Below are 16,687 nucleotides of genomic sequence, written 5' to 3' on the forward strand. Positions count from 1 at the left end.
GCTTCTTCATAAAGCTTAATATTACCTAGAATTACTCAGAGACAAGAACTAGATTCGAATTTTTGTGCACACCACCATGCAAGAAAATGATGCACACTTTTTGCATTCAGTATGGTGTGCAGTCAATCAAGAAACTGCTCTAGGTCCATCAAAATATTTCCTACCGGTTTGCAAAAAAATCAAAATCAAAATCACAAAATCAGCAGTGTTCTCATAAGTTGAACTTCAAATAATTTGATTATGTGGAACTTACAGAGAGTCACCAAGCTGCAGTCAATATTAAATGAGTAAGCCAAAGCTTTACAACCGTTATTTTAAAATCTATTTTTAAAAATGAAGCTACAAACCAAGTAATGGTGCTGATCAACTAGATTTCAATATTTCCAGGCCATGAAACGTGTAACCACTCCATCCACTATATGCTAACATTTAAGTTATATTTTATTGAAGGAATCTTTTTTCAAACATTATATTCGCTGTTCTCTAAAAATAAAACAGTTGGCATTCTTGCTGCTTCCTATCACAAAACAATTCCTATGCCAAATTTTAGCACACTCATTTTGTCCAGGGAAGACACAGTCAAAAGTCTGGCAAGAGATTTGATCTCAGTGGGTAAAGTCCTGGCTCCACTGAAGTCAATGGCAAAATTCCCACTGAGATCAGTGAAGCCAGGATTTCACCCAGTGTTCTTAATGTTCCCAAACTTGTTCCGCCGCTTGTGCAGGAAAAGCCCCTGGCAGGCTGGGCTGGTTTGTTTACCTGCCGCATCCGCAGGTTCGGCCAATCACGGCTCCCAGTGGCTGTGGTTCGCTGCTCCAGGCCAATGGGAGCTGCAGGAAGCGGCGCGGGCCGAGGTAAAAGTGAGAGCGGAAATCAATCAGAGCTAAAAGACAGCCCTTGCCCAATAGCTTACAATCTAGGTACAGAAGTATCACCAGCAATGGTCCATCAAGCAGGTGATAGATGATCACGTGTCAGAGATACCATAGTAAATAGCAAGGCAGAGTTTTTCATAGTGTAACTCAGGTAAAGTAGCTGTTCAAGGCTTTCAAGCAGCATCTCAGCTGAAGCATTTTCCTAATCTATGACAGCATTTTGGTACAAAGGTCTTTCCTGCCAACTGATGCTGCTTAGACGCATCATAATACCCCAGTTATCTCTTCACTTGTGAACCAGTTGGAAATGTCAGAGTGCATCTGATCATATTTGATAGAACAAGCTGGAGTTAAATGGGCAGTCTACAACCAGAGGCTGAGCATGACAGCAATACTAATGAAGGCCTTCGTCCTGTTCCAATACAGTCAATAGCAGTTTCACCAGCAATTTCAATGGGAGCATGATCAAGACCTAATTGTTGTGAGAGCTATGAGGGACGTGTTGGTGCTGCACATAAACAGGAGCAGTCCTGGACCTATACTAGATAATACTTAGTCCTGCCATGAGGGCAGGTGACTGGACTAGATGACCTCTCGAGGTCCCTTCCAGTCCTATGATTCTCCAGCTCTCCTGATTCCAGATTAATACAGGGCTAGTATCACAATCATAGAGTCATAGTTACAGACCAAAAGGGACCACCAGCTCATCAGTCAATTAAATCTCAAAACAGTCCTCTGAATCAGGCAAGTATTTTTGTCGGAAAATGCTGATTCATTGAAAGCAAAATTCTTCATGAAACAGTGTCAGGTTTGACGAAACACCAGACTCAAGACTATTTTGGTTAAAATGGTTTCATAATTGTTGAAACATCCCGTTTGGAGAATCTTGAACCAGACAGACAAGTGGGCGAGGTCATATCTTCTATTGAAACAACTTCTGTGGGTGAAAGAGCTTTCAAGCTACTCAGAGCTCTTTTCCACTTCTGAGAAAGGTGCTCAGAGTGTCACAGCTAAAGCCAAGATGGAACAGATTATCTAGCATAAGTAGTTAACACATATTGCAGGAGACCATTCAAGGTGAAGTGGCCAATTAACGCCTCTCCAGTCATAGGACAAAAAAGGGGGATTTGAGGGGTACAGATTGGTGTAATAAACTATAAATCTAGTAAAAAGAACGAGGAGTGCTTGTGGCACCTTAAAGACGAACACATTTATTTGGGCATAAGCTTTCGTGGGCTTCATCGGATGAAGTGGGTTTTAGCCCACGAAAGCTTATGCCCAAATAAATTTGTTAGCCTCTAAGGTGCCACAAGTACTCCTGTTCTTTTTGCTGATACAGACTAACACGGCTACCACTCTGAAACATATAAATCTAGTGTCTTTATGAAGACCATGAATTTGAGTGTCTAGCAAAGCTGAAAAAAGCAACAAAGAGTCCTGTGGCACCTTATAGACTAACAGATGTATTGGAGCATAAGCTTTCGTGGGTGAATACCCACTTCGTCAGACTCATGTAATGGAAAATTTCCAGAGGCGGGTATAAATATGCAGGCAAGAATCAGTCTGGAGATAACGAGGTTAGTTCAATCAGGGTGAGGCCCTCTTCTAGCAGTTGAGGTGTGAACACCAAGGGAGGAGAAACTGCTTTTGTAGTAGGCTAGTCATTCACAGTCTTTGTTTAATCCTGAGCTGATGGTGTCAAATTTGCAAATGAACTGAAGCTCAGCAGTTTCTCTTTGAAGTCTGGTCCTGAAGTTTTTTTGCTGTAGGATGGCTACCTTAAAATCTACTATTGTGTGGCCAGAAAATTTTTCATCAAAACTACTTTTTGACAGGAAATTGGGTTTTCCACTAACTAAAAAATTTCATGAAAAAAATCTGGTTTCTACTGAAAATTTTGATGACAAACTAAATGCCTAAAAAATGAAAAGCTTGTGGTTTCCAGTACTACTACTACTATTGTGTTCTCCTATAGCTGTGAATTTTAACTCCCAGACTCATCTTTTGAAGATGTTGTGCAGGTTTCCTTTGATGAGCAGGACAGAGATCATATATGGGGTGATCGTTTTGTGAAAAGTGTTTGTCCACTGGTGGTCTGATGTCACCCACCTTGTCTCTCTAATATCCTAGGACCAAAACAGCTAAAACAATACAGTCAACAATATTGAACCAGGAAGTTTCTTTTTTTTTCTTTTTTTCTTTTTTTTTTTTTTGAGTCAAAATGGCTTTTTGTTTCTAAACGTTTTGGAAATTAATCTTAAAAAATTTTTTAAAGGAAAAATGGTTGAAATCAACATGAAATGTTTCAAAATAATTATCAGAATGAAACATTTTGATTGATCCAAAATGAATTTTTTTTCCAGATTTTTGGTTCACAATCATTTTCAAGATTTTGATTCTTTATCTGATTTGGGATGTGAAAATTTTTGAAATGTCAGCAATTCTCTCAGGATGGGAAAACTGTTTCCCACCCAGTCCTAAAGAGAGCCACATTGTGGTAGATGCAGAGGAAGAGAATCACTGCCCTGAGGAGCCTTTAGTCTTGATAGATAAGATGAAAGGTGGGATGGGAAATAGAGGCTCAGGTGTGGAAATGTCTTGCCCAAAGTCACAGTGGTACAACCAGGGATAGACTCCAAGCACGCTCTGCTTTGCAGGCTCTTTCCTTGACCACAAGACTACACTCCTGCTGTAGTGTGTTATGGAGGATGCCCTGCAAAGTTCATATGATTCTGTACTGTACAGTGAATTAACTGTAAAGAAGCAAAGGGTCTATACATGCATTTAGAAAAATAGATACTAAATGGACTTTCTGCTTCAAGAAAAGGGTCATGGGTCTACATTAAATTCTTTTTTTTTTTTTTAATGGAGATATACCTATCTCAGAGAGCTGGAAGGGACCAAGGTTATTGAGTCCAGTCCCCTGCCTTCACAGAAGGACCAAGTACTGTCCCGGACAGGTTTTTGCCCCAGATCCCTAAATGGCCCCCTCAAGGATTGAGCTCCCAATGCTGGGTTTAGCAGGTCAATGCTCAAACCACTGAGCTATCCCTCCCCCCAGCTGCTGAAATAAATAATGGGCTTTCTGCAGTGAGAGAGCAATAAATGGCTCACTGTGATTCATGGGGAACCGTCTGCTTCTGCTCTGTAAATGGAAACGTAATTGTGACATTTGCTGCTGCGGGGATAGGGTGGGAGACAGGCAGCACATAGCTTTGAAATGATAGAGGACACAAAACCTTACAGCACCTACCTTCTTTCTTCATCCCGGCCCTGAAACACTTCTTCAGCCGGCAGTACCTGCACTGGTTTCTCTTGTCTTTGTCTATCACGCACTGTCTGCTGAACCTGAAGAAAGCAGGGCAAACTTTGAGGAGAGTCCTGTAAATTATTATTAGGTGTATTACAGTAGCACTTAGAAGCCCCAGAATCTCATTGTGCTTCAAGCTGTAGTGAAATACAGCCCCTGTCCTGAAGAGTTTACAATCGAAGGGCGAGCCTACACTACAGTGCTACATCGATGAAGCTGCACCAATGCATTGTGCTGCCGTAGTGCATCTGGTGAAGACACTATGCTGATGGGAGAGTGCTTTCCTTTCGGCATAATTACTCCACATCAGCAAGAAGCAGAAGCTACGTCTGCGGGAGACATAGTGCCCGTGTGGACAGCATGAAACTTGCATCGTTTTGGGCGGAGGGGGAAATGGGACTTTTTCACACCCCTGAGCAACATAAATGATATTGACTTAGGCTGTAGTGTAGACTTGCCCTAAGTAGACAAGGCAGACAGACAATGAGTGAGAGGGGAAACAGTGACCTCCGGTAGGTAGCTTCCCCTCTAGCAGAGTCCTAGGCTACTGTCCTAGCCACTGGACCATAAATAAACAGGGCAGCAGGTTGAAAATTTGAGTTATTGACCTACAATCAGCATAGAAGGGGTAGGCAGTCACTCTCTCTACCACAGAATTGTAGCCTGAAATTAAAGCACAACAGTAACGCCATCATTCCTACATGGAACTCGACTTCTTTCGTAGGTAGTGCTGGTCAGAAATTTTATGACCGCGCGGTTTGGGGAGAGGGGGGGCTTGGAAAATGCTGATGCATCGAAAGTGAAATATTTAATGGAAACGTGCTGATTTTGACAAAATTTCATTTTGGGGAAAAAAATGGAATCCAGCTTTCTGATAAGATTGAGATGTTCCGTTTCGACTTTTTTGGAATGGAATGTTTCAATTTTTCCTTCTTGAAACGACTCTTTGTGTCAAAGTTTTCTTTTATATGATATAATACAACAGCTTTTTCTTCTGCTGAAAATTTTGGCAAAAATAAAAGCTCTGCAGTCTTTTACCATGTCCCTTGTTCTGTCCTGTCTATAGATGGTCTTGGTGATGAAGTGTATGCTAGGAGTTCCTTCCCACAGTGCACCATGGGAGATATAGTCTTGCCAGGGAGCCTGGCTATATGGGAGAATGGGAATCAGGAAGTCATAGAGTTTAAGGCCAGAAGGGACCGTCAGATCATCTAGTCTATAAAATACAGGAAAGTCAGGCCTCCAACACCTGCACACTAAACCCAACAATTGAAATTAGACCACAGTATTACAGCCCACAGGAGACACAGACAATATTAAGTGCCACAGGCAAAGAATAGGAGGGACTGAGGTGCACCTAATGTCTGAGGCCCCCCACAATGGCAGGGAAATGATTAAGTGAGATATACCCAAATAATCCTAGTAAGTGACCCACACCCGCAGGCCTCAGACAAAGGGTAAAACCCCTCCAGTGACAACTCTCATATAGCACCGTGATGCCTTTAAGAATAGAAATACTGGGGTTTGGTCAAAATGTGTGGTTGGGGTTTTTTTGTTTTTGTTTTTTTTACTGGAAACCACAAGCTTTTCATTTTTTAGGCATTTAGTTTGTCATCAAAATTTTCAGTAGAAAGCAGATTTTTTTCATGAAATTTTTTAGTTAGTGGAAAACCCAATTTCCTGTCAAAAAGTAGTTTTGATGAAAAATTTTCAACCAGCCCTAGTTTAGACTTGACACACATTGACAGGGCAATGTGACTCCATGCCACCCCTGCTGTACCTGTTCTGTGGCTAGACAAAGCATTTTCAGCCTCCAGAAACCACAACCTGGTACGTTTCATGAGCAGAAAGTACACATGACAACTTTTAAAAAGTGAGAACAATGGAGCAGGAATCTACCATAGGAAAAAGCTGTACTCCCATATGGTCAAAAAACATCCATTGGTTTCACAGAATGGCACAGCAGCCTGATTAACAACCCAAGAACTCTCTGAGGAATTGGCATCTGTGATAAACAATGTTGCTCTGAGCGAAGCTAAGGACAGAATGGCCCAAATAGCGATTCAGAGGATGCTTGGAGGGTGCTTGTCATTGAGTTGGATTTGAATCAGAAGCTCTTCCCTAAGATGCTAAGTATCACACTGTGATTCATAAATAAAAATAAATTAACGGAGATATCTTATCTCCTAGAGCTGGAAGGGACCTTGAAAAGTCATTGAGTCCAGCCCCCTGCCTTCACTAGCAGGACCAAGTACTGATTTTGCCCCAGATCCCTAAGTGGCTCCTTCAAGAATTAAACTCACAACTCTGGGTTTAGCAGGCCAATGCTCAAACCACTGAGCTATCCCTCCTCCCAATTCATGGATTCTAAAGGGATAATACAGTGAAATAACTACTTTAATCTTGGGAAGACGGGAGCAGCAGCTCTGAGAAATCAGAAGAGATTTCCATTTTCCTGCTGAGATTAAATATATTTGGTGGGGGGAAGTGCAATCCATCAACCCATTGTCTTTTGTGGACGGAGTATTCTGGAGTGATAAGTGCCTTATATGCAGGTTCATCTAAAACAAACAGGGAGGCAAGTGTTTTACAAGGTTGGAACTCCTTTAACTGAGGAATATCGCTGCAGCAGAATGAAACTTCTCAAGTTCCAGTTCTATATGAATAATCCTCTATACTTTTTCCCCTTCTTTTAAGTAAACATCATCTTTCTAAGGTCAACCAAGATAACTGCTGTATAATTTATGGCCCATTCCTAGCAAATAATCCTCCTGAGTATACTTTTGCGTGCCAGAATGTAGATGAATCATAGCTGCCCCATTTTTGTAGAATAATCAATATATGGCAATATGCAAGCCTTTATGTGTTTTTAAAAAACAAAATGAAAAAAGAGCTTTGGAAACCTGCAGATTTAAATTGTAATTAACACAGAGAAAATGCAATAATCCCCCTGTTTGGAAACCAGGCTGTGGAACTTTGACTTCCTGCCACTATGGCATTCGCTAAGATCGTTGGGTTACCCAGTGAGAACCTGATAATAGTACTTAGTGCTTTACATACATTAACCAATCCTCACAAGTTCCCTGGGGATATAATTGTCCCCTATTTTACAGGTGGGGAAAGTGAGAAACAGAAACATCAAGTGGATTATTTCAGGTAACAGAAGGAATCAAGGTCAGAGATGGAACCAGAATTCAGGAATTCCCGGCTCCCAATCCTGTGCTCAGAAAACCAGATTTCATTATTATTATGTATATTACAGTACCGCCTGTGGCCCAAACTGAGGTAGAGGCCCCATTGTGCCAGGCACTGTACAGAGACATAGTAAGAGATGGTCTCTGCCCAAAGAGCTTACAATGTCAAAGCCCGGAAGTGTTGAATACCTGCACGAATAGACATGATTCTTGCGGACACTTCTTCGGAAGAACCCTTTGCAGCCATCGCAGCTGGAAGCCCCGTAATGTTTCCCAGTGGCTCGATCCCCACAGATGGAGCACAAGGAGCTGATGCCATTGGCAAGCAGGCTGGCATTTGTCGACTCTGCTGGTATGGCTTCTGCAGACCGGACACAGAGTCAGTTAGGCCTTTTCAGCAGGAAACAGGGTGAAATGAAAGCATTGAAATATGCACATAATTGTACAACCCCGCCCTCCACCCTAAACATATGTACACACACCACCCCTACGCCATTGCTTCTAGGCAGAGCAGGAATCCATACCATTTTCAGCACCCTCGAAGTACTAACAAGGATGTGCACAGGGCCATTTTGTTGAAAACAACTTCTAAATTTCTTCCAACAAGCCCAGAAGCCACATCTACCACTGCCTCCTATCAAGGTTAATGAATGTCTTTCCATGGACTTTAATGAGAGCTGTTTGGGTGTGTAAGTTAGGCAGTTAGATACCTAACATTAAGAATCCACATCTCATGCACTCACAAAACTTGCAGGCACAAGTTTTAGAGGATGAAATTGACACCACTGTGAAAATTTGGCCCTTACAATTTACACATTTTTGAAAATTCTGCACTGACTTTAACCACAAGACCAGCCTTCCTCTTAATCCTTACAATTGTGGTGCAGTTTGGAAATGAGACACTTTTGAAAAGAGCCAGATGACGCAGATCGCTTCTTCAGGGGTGCTCAGGTGGAAGGTTTGTGTTAGCATTAGTCAGGACCGTGTTTTTCAGTATATAGGGACTGACTCTGTGATGTCGTGAGATCATCATCAAAGTCAATAGCAGTGTTTCTCAACCTGGGGTCGCTGCTTGTGCAGGGAAAGCCCCTGGCGGGCCGGGCCGGTTTGTTTACCTGCCCCGTCCGCAGGTCCGGCTGATCGCGGCTCCCACTGGCTGCGGTTCGCTGCTCCAGGCCAATGGGAGCTGCTGGAAGCGGCGCAGGCCGAGGGACTTACTGGCTGCCGCTTCCAGCAGCTCCCATTGACCTGCAGCGGCGAACTGCAGCCAGTGGGAGCCGTGATCGGCCGGATCTGCGGACGGGGCAGGTAAACAAACCAGCCTGGCCTGCCAGGGGCTTTCCCTGAACAAGTGTCGACCCGAGTTTGAGAAACACTGAAATAGCAAGCCCAAACAGGAAGAGGTAACACAGGACCCCGAAGGACACTCAGAATTAAAACTCTGAGAATGTTCTTCCCAGTTAGAATGGGTGGCCATCAGAGGTGGTCAGAAAATGCTAATTGTTTTATAAGGGAAATTTCAAAAAGAAATTTGCTTCATTTCATTTTCATCAAAATTTCACAAGAGAAAAAAAAGGTTTTTCCCATGAAAACCTAAAAGTCTTTGGTTTTCAAAAAATGAACATTTTTACCCAAAAAGTGACATTTGTTTTTGATGAAACGCTATATTTTTGTTGAAGATACTTTTTCAACCAAAAAATGTCTACCAATTCTAGTGACTTCTTCATTAATGATTAATTATTATTATTATTATTATTATTGTGGTAGTGCCTAGTGAGCAAGCCGATCCGGGTCCCGGTGTGCTAGGCATTGTACAAACATAAAAAGTAACAGCCCTGGCCCCCAAATGCTTATACACTAAATGACAAGGTGTAACAGGTGGATGAGGCAAACAAGTAAGCCATACGTATGGGATAGGGGACAAAAGGTAGCATAATAAAATAAATAAATAATAATTAATAATAAGTGCATAATTCTTAGCCAATAATATGTGCAGGAATCACAATTTGCTACTTTTCAAATTCTCTGGGGTGCGGTGCCCCCAGCTTTCACTGATGTCAATGAGTGGTGAGTGGTCAGCCCTTTGGAAAAGGTGCTCAATATCTCACGAGTTAAAGCCATAGGCAGCAGATAACCCAAGTTTACACTGATCTTGCCAGTCTTACATTTGTGACGGTTAAGCATAGAATGGACTCTATTGGAACAATATCTCCAGTGTACTGTATTGTGTCAATATCAGCTGCAGCTTCTTGATCCACCTATTTCTTTTCTGAACAAGCATATGGTTATCCTGGCCACAATGAACAAAGTCTCACTGGTTATTTGATTTTGAGTTCCAGTAAAAAAAAAAATGGCACTACAAAAATTATCAATAAGGAGGTCAATTCTCTCAGTTACGTCTATGCAACCCACATTGACTTCAGTGGAGATGGGCCAAGGCAACTCAGGACAGAATTTGGATCCAGTGGGCTTTTCATTTTTCAATAGAGCCCAGTTCTGATGGGCAAATATCCCAGCAAAGGGCCAGACTGTGAAACTCTGGGTGAGTAACTGCTCACAACATCAGTGAGGGCTTCCCTACCTGGTCCTAAGTCAATGGGAGTTTTGCTTGAGCAAAGGCTGCAGGCTTCAGCTCCAGACTTTTGGGAACCAGTTCTGCTAGCCTTTCTCACACCAAGTAGTAGCTCACCTCAGCGGCAGTCCCACTGATTTTCAGTGAGCAAGGCATTACTCAGTGAGTAAGTGGGGCTAATCTGGCCCTTTATTAAAACACTGGTAGCTCATTGTATCTAAGTACACCCATAATGTTGACGATCATTAGAGCCGGTCGAAAAAATTTAAATGAAACATTTTCTCATCAGAAGAGGTTTCATCAAAATTTTCTCTGAGAAAAGATCAGTTGGGAGAATGTTCCAATGGGAAAATGAGAAATAAACATTTAATTTTGTTTCAAGTTGGCATTAATCTCTGCATCTGCCTAGTGGGAGTTGTAGTTCTGGGTTCCCGTCCTCCTCTATGGACCCAGTTCTGGCCAGACTACACCTCCCATGATGCACCACAGTTTCTCCCTGTGGCTGAGACACCATGGTGCATCATAGGAGTCTCATGATCTCTTTGAAGTTAAGGACCAATTCTGCTCTAATTTACACCCATGAAAATGTCACTGACTTCAGTGGAATTGTATAGCTGTAAAATTAGGCCAGGATTCATTAACCCAGTGCAGCGTAAATCAGTCCAAAGTTCAGGCCACCGTGTGCACTGACGTGTCCTTTTCAGAAGATGATAGTGATATGGTTGGCAGTAGTTAGCAGCTCAGCCAGTGTGCGTACAAATGTCAAATCACTATTTATACCCCTGTCACAGACTACTGACTGACTCCGAATAAGGAAGAGCAAATGAATAACATGAAAAAATCCTGTTTTCATGAAAATGTCACTAGACACGTGCTCAAGTGGCAAATGTCGGATCTGGATTTCCAACCTACACAAAATTTGGGGGTGTTTGCGGGTGGACTGAGCTCTACTAAGAAAGGCAGAGCTACATAGTCACTAGAGGACATATACTTAGTCCAACACAAAAACACAGCATTGTGTAACAGTTACAGTTGCTCGTCCCCATAATATAACAGAACTGTCTTTAAACAGAACCTTTCCTAAAACTTTTCCTGTGAGACGTCTGTTGGTCTTTTGCTAGAAGGATGCATCTGGTGGCGTTCTTTCCAACAGAGACCAGTCATTAGATACAGTCTGAAAAGCTGATCTTAGTCCTGGATGGTTTCTGGACAGAATAGAATTGTCATTGCAGTGAAAATATCAGTCTACTCCCTGGGAGTATCACTGAGGCATATTTGCTGCCAAAATTCTCTGGCAGAAAAATTACTCTTGAAATCCAAGACTTGCCTGAGTTTCAGAAGTGATGTATCATCAACATAAAATCTGGGAATTTATAGCCTAGCCTGATAGCTAAAAATTATATGAAAACCTCTGTCAAACTCAGGAAAGTTCAGATGTAGACGGGAGACCAGAAATTATCTCTGGTATATACTGTGTATAAGCATAGCATAGCATGGCTGAAATGAAATTATGCAATTACAGCAAATGAGAGAAAGGGTGGTTTTGTGGTTGAGACTGAAGAGCAAAGTCTGTCTTATATGGCTCACCATGCTGACATGATTAGGCATGTCTGTTTCCGCAGCCAACAGTACACAACGGACTGATGCAGCTACCATCATGTCTAACCAACTTTGACTTCCCTAACCTTATGGAACAGGTACCCATTCTGCAGCTAGGTGAGCAGGAGGTAACCTTTCAGTGTGAGACTGAGCAAGACAAATCCATGACTGCTGTGATGGCAGTCGAGTGCCTTAACCAGTCAGCTACCGCTCCTTGTGAAATTTATGCTACCTGGGTTTAATTCTCAGCTTAATTATTGAACTTGCCCTTGGACAGTCACCTCTCTTTCCCCTCCAACCTTTTTGTTTTGTTTATTTAGATTGGGGCCCTGATCTTGGTGGAGTCTACTAGATACTACTGCAATACAAACAATATATAAGAAGAGAAAATGGGCCTTAATCAACACCCAAGATTTGAATGCCCCAAAATTTGGACTAGGGCTCAGAATTCACTTCAGATCTGAATTTTGCTTTTCAGATCTACCTCCAGTAATGATAAAGTCTTTAGTGGATATCTGTAGAGGGATGATAGAGCCTTCCATCCATGCCCCAGACTGACCTATTATATCTTTGCAGTAATCTAAGTCCTCATTTTAAAAAATTGTTTATGCACCTAAAGTGATATAGCAAAAGGGGCATATGGGGTGCATATAGTGTTCAGTTACCAATTTTGAACGCACTAAAACTTGATTTAAATGTGCCAGATTTTCAGTTTTTGTTTGTAAATCTAAATTGGGGGGGGGGGCACAAAAATGTGAGTGGTATTGTCAGCTCCAAAATGGCAGCATGCAAATTCAGAGGCAGGATTGCAGTCCACTTTGAAACGTGGCGCTGATGCAATTCAAATACATTATAAATCAGTTTTCCAACCCCCAACAATCCGAGGTGAGGTATTTTAAAGATCAAAATCAAAACCAGCCTAGATTAACTGTTCCTAAACTCACACAGTAACTGACCTATCAGAGAGCTATCAGCATGCTTGATACCTTGTGGAATATTCAGGCATTCACACCCTCTTACTGGCAGAACATTTCTTATTGCTTTAAAATTATCTTCATTAGCTGGACTTGTCCTTAACTATGACTGTACAAGGGTCAGATTGCAGCTTGGCTGAGAGTGAGTTTTTAAAAGGGTCACGTTAAACTCTTCAGACTCAGTTTGGCGGTTGAATGCTATGGAAGGTAAAGGAATCACCAAAGATGGGAGCTTTATTTATACTGCAATTGGCCAAGTGATTAATGTAAATTTACAGAAAAAATGATAACTGTGATGAAATATGTGATGAGCACCACATAAAGAACTAAGTAACAAGATAGATGCAATTGTAGCCAAGATCAAATAAAACAAGATTGTACCAAGCAGGAATATTTCTCCAGTTAATAACACGGTATAAGGGAAAGAAAAGACTAACATTGATTTTCCCTCTTTTTTTTTTTTTTTTGGCCACTCTTTCTGTCTGAAATAGACAAAATTGTAATGCCCTCTTCCACTCCCGCAATGGATTCCTTTATTCATTTCTGAATTAACCATTGCTACATTAACCACATTTGCCAATTGTATATAAAGTACAAAGAAGCTTGAAGATTCGGAATTAATTCATAGGCTTCCCTCATGTAAAAAGAAAATTATAATAGCTAACAAAAAAGTAGGGTTAACTCAAGAGTTGGTTGAAATTGTTCGATTAATGGCAAATTTTGATGACAAATGGTATTTCAAAGAAAGCAAAAATGTTTTACAAAACAACACTAGTTTCCTTGAAATTTCCTATTTTTGACAAAAGTTTTAATTTTCATTGGGAAAAATACTTTCTCTTGCTTTTTTACTTCTCCTCCCAGTTTCCAAAGGAGAATAGAAGAAAAGCAAGAGAAAATAGTTTTTTTTCCCTCATGAAAATAAAAAAATACAATTCTTGAAAAAATTCCAAATAGTTCATTTTGAAATTGTTCATTAAAAATCATGTAAACCTTTGAAATAAATGAAAAATGTTCATTTCCTTTGAAATTTTTCATGACATATACTCACCTTTTGGCTAACTAGCTCCACTTAACTTATTGCCCACTTATTATTAGTTTGTGGGTACAACTTATCTTTGATAAGCTGTATAAAGGAAATACTAATTTTACGGGAAAGCCAAATTTCAAGAGGTGCTTCTGATATTGCCACAGTATTTGACAAGTGTCCAATTCTACTAGCTTAACCCAGAAGAACCGACAATTTCACTGAGCTCCTTTGAACATAACCTTTTATCCATAGCTACCGTAATTATACAAACACAAAACTATGATTATTTTAAATTTTAAGGAAACATTTAGACTAACACCCTCTACCACTGCCATACTGGAACAGACCAATCTTCCTGCTAGTCTGGTATCCTCTCTCTTAGAATCACTAATGTTATATATTTCAAAGGAAAGTGTACGCCACCCAAATATAGTGCATTAATATACTCCACAAAGGAAATAAGTTCCTGTTCTCAGCTCATGATCATTTTATGCCTTGAAATTTGAGGACTGAGAGCCCTTAGCTAGGATTTTAAAAAAAAGATAAGTATAATTACACATTCCATTTTTAAATATACCTTTATATCTTACTTATATTTTAAAATAAACCCGTAATCACTATTGGCTTCTATAATATCTTGCAGTAGTGAGTTCCACAGGTTAATTATAAATCACAAAAAGACCTAGAATTTCCTGTTCTCCATTTTAAATTTGCTGCCATTTAATTTCATTAAGTGATGCATAGATTTTAGAAAGAGGCTTAAGGGCCTGATTCTGCTTTCATTTACCCCAGGGTAAATCAGGAGTGACTCCACTGAAGTCACTGGATTTATACCAGTGTAAGGATGATCAGACTCTTGTAAACTCAGAATAAGGCCCTAAATTCATTAGAATATATATATTGAAGACCTGCTCCTGCTCCAACTAAAGTGTAGAGCCAAATTTCCATTGGTTTCAGTGGGGCAAACTAGGGTCCTAAAAAAATGTATATAGATTTAATTTGAACTAATTCCCTGTTTTTTATAAACACTATCTAAAGTGAGAATATTTCTTTATTTTAATACTTCGTAAAAATATTGCTAAAACAGATTGGGAAGTCATGCATCCTGAATGCTGTTGGTTTAGAATACATTTTCATGCATAGAGATTTCACCTCTCTTTTTAAAACTATTCTTACAAACAGTAGAAGAGGCTACTTACCAAAGACAAACAAGCTAATTTCAAAACAGCTAGTTCCCGAGAGAGCCAGTTACTTATTAACAATAAGGCAAATAGCCCAATACCAACCTAGATAGCCTTCGCCTTTAGAAAAAACTGAGCCTGTAATTTTTACCTAATGAAACACCACAACAATACAGGGTTTTATGTCACAATTACAATGGATTTGGGGACAATTTGTACAATAGATAAAAAATGTATCTTGTTGTTCAAGAAAGCGAGTGCCAGGGCTAAACATGTTTACTGACGACATAGTATCAAATGGAAACCGTTCAGTGAAAATAATATGAAATCTGATATACTCAATTTTGAGCTGCCAAACTTTTCAAAAGTTCTTTTCCAAAGGATGAACTTTTCTTGAGACCAGTTGACAATTCTAATTTTCTTTGGGCCTTTTCATTTTCTTTTGAACATAAGCTCTGAAATCCTTTGTGTCCCACATAAGCATGCATAATAACTTTGAGTTGCTGGCAAAACACATTTCAAAAGCTGTTGTTCCTGATTTCCTTTTGATGAAACCACTAATGAGCAAGTATAAGTGATGCAGTAAGAAATTAATCTTAACTAGAATAAACCTCTTGACATTTCACTTACTTAGACTATCCAGGCAGGCTGGACTATTCCCAATTTTATTTATGATGTTGGCCTTACATTGCATAATTTATAGTGTCCTTCACCTCACATTTCAGGCGATGGACGATTAGTGTTTCTAGAAGAGTGTTTACTATTTAAAATGACATCAAACAAACTTCTGAATGCTCTAGTCCCAAATGCTGCTGTGCAACTTTCCTGGAGTTCTCTGGACAAGGCAGATATTTGCTAGGGTCAAGCGCACATTACAGTCATGTTCCTTGTGTGTTGAAAAGACTTGGGTCAAGCTTAGTAAATGAGCTGTAATTCCCAGGTAGGTGATCAGAACATTTGGATATTTACTTTACTAGCTAAAAACCTTCGAATAAGTGACCCCAGCTCACAGTGTATTTTGTGAGTAACAACACAGATGGCACTTATAAGGATTAAATTGCTCAAACCATGTATATACACACTTGTCTTTTTTCCCTATAAGTATCGCCATACATTTGTGTCTATGTCATTTTAGGAGAACATTTTTTTCTTTGTGTGCGAAGTAATTTCCCTGCTCCTTAGATACAAAACAGAATGCATATTACAGAGCACCAGAGATATTGAAACTGTTCGTAACAGGTTGCAAGCTCTTCTGGGCAGGGTCTTTACTTGCATCATACCTAGCACACTAGGGGGCTGAATAAATTATTAAAAACAACCCCATGCATTTCAGTTTTGAAGGGAATGATCATACTCTGGCCTGAACACAACCACAGCCACAACAAAGGCGGATAGTTCCTCGCCTTAAATATTACACCTTCCACCCTTTGCCCTGCACCTCCTATCTATCTTTTCTAGACGTCCAACTTTTTCAATAAGGTAACCGGGGTTATTTAAGAGGAATTGAGCAGAAATCTCACCCGTGTTAGTTGGCAGCACCCGCAGGTTTTCAAACTCCAGCATGGTGTAAGAGGAGTCCAGGGATTCGACATAATCTGGCATATCCATATCCATTATGGCTTGACAAAGCTTCATTATTACTTGTCAACAGCAACGGAACAGGCCAAAACAGCCCTGCTGTCAATCATGGCCAAGGTTTCCTTTGCAGAGAGACAACCCCAAGACCTTGGAGTGACAAATCATTACCTAGCTCCCCCACAGTCCCCTCCCAGTGCCAAGAGAAGGCTGGAGGGGAAGAGGTCCAGTCTTTACCTCTCTCTTTCTCTCTCTCTACCTGCGTGTCTGTGTCCTGTATCATGATTATATGACGCAGATAAGGCCTGGGCTAAATCAGCTTGGATTGCATCCTAGGTTCAACACCATGTGGTTTATGGCAATCCCTGTGTAAACATTTT

General features: G+C 40.6%; 1 protein-coding gene across 1 annotated transcript in view; it reads right to left on the bottom strand.

The window, feature by feature from the left end:
* The window catches only part of LOC135888755 (hepatocyte nuclear factor 4-beta-like), a 44,200-nt gene extending 27,833 nt beyond the window's left edge, over positions 1 to 16,367 (bottom strand). Inside the window, exons 1-3 of the mRNA XM_065416534.1 lie at positions 16,253 to 16,367; positions 7,569 to 7,740; positions 4,129 to 4,223 (exon numbers count right to left, since the gene is read on the bottom strand). Of these exons, the coding sequence (XP_065272606.1) occupies positions 4,129 to 4,223; positions 7,569 to 7,740; positions 16,253 to 16,367 (382 nt within the window). The remainder of the gene's footprint in view (positions 1 to 4,128; positions 4,224 to 7,568; positions 7,741 to 16,252) is intronic.
* Between the last annotated feature and the right edge of the window lie 320 nt (positions 16,368 to 16,687).

The sequence above is a fragment of the Emys orbicularis genome, chromosome 14 (assembly GCF_028017835.1).
Source record: "Emys orbicularis isolate rEmyOrb1 chromosome 14, rEmyOrb1.hap1, whole genome shotgun sequence".
Taxonomy (NCBI): domain Eukaryota; kingdom Metazoa; phylum Chordata; order Testudines; family Emydidae; genus Emys; species Emys orbicularis.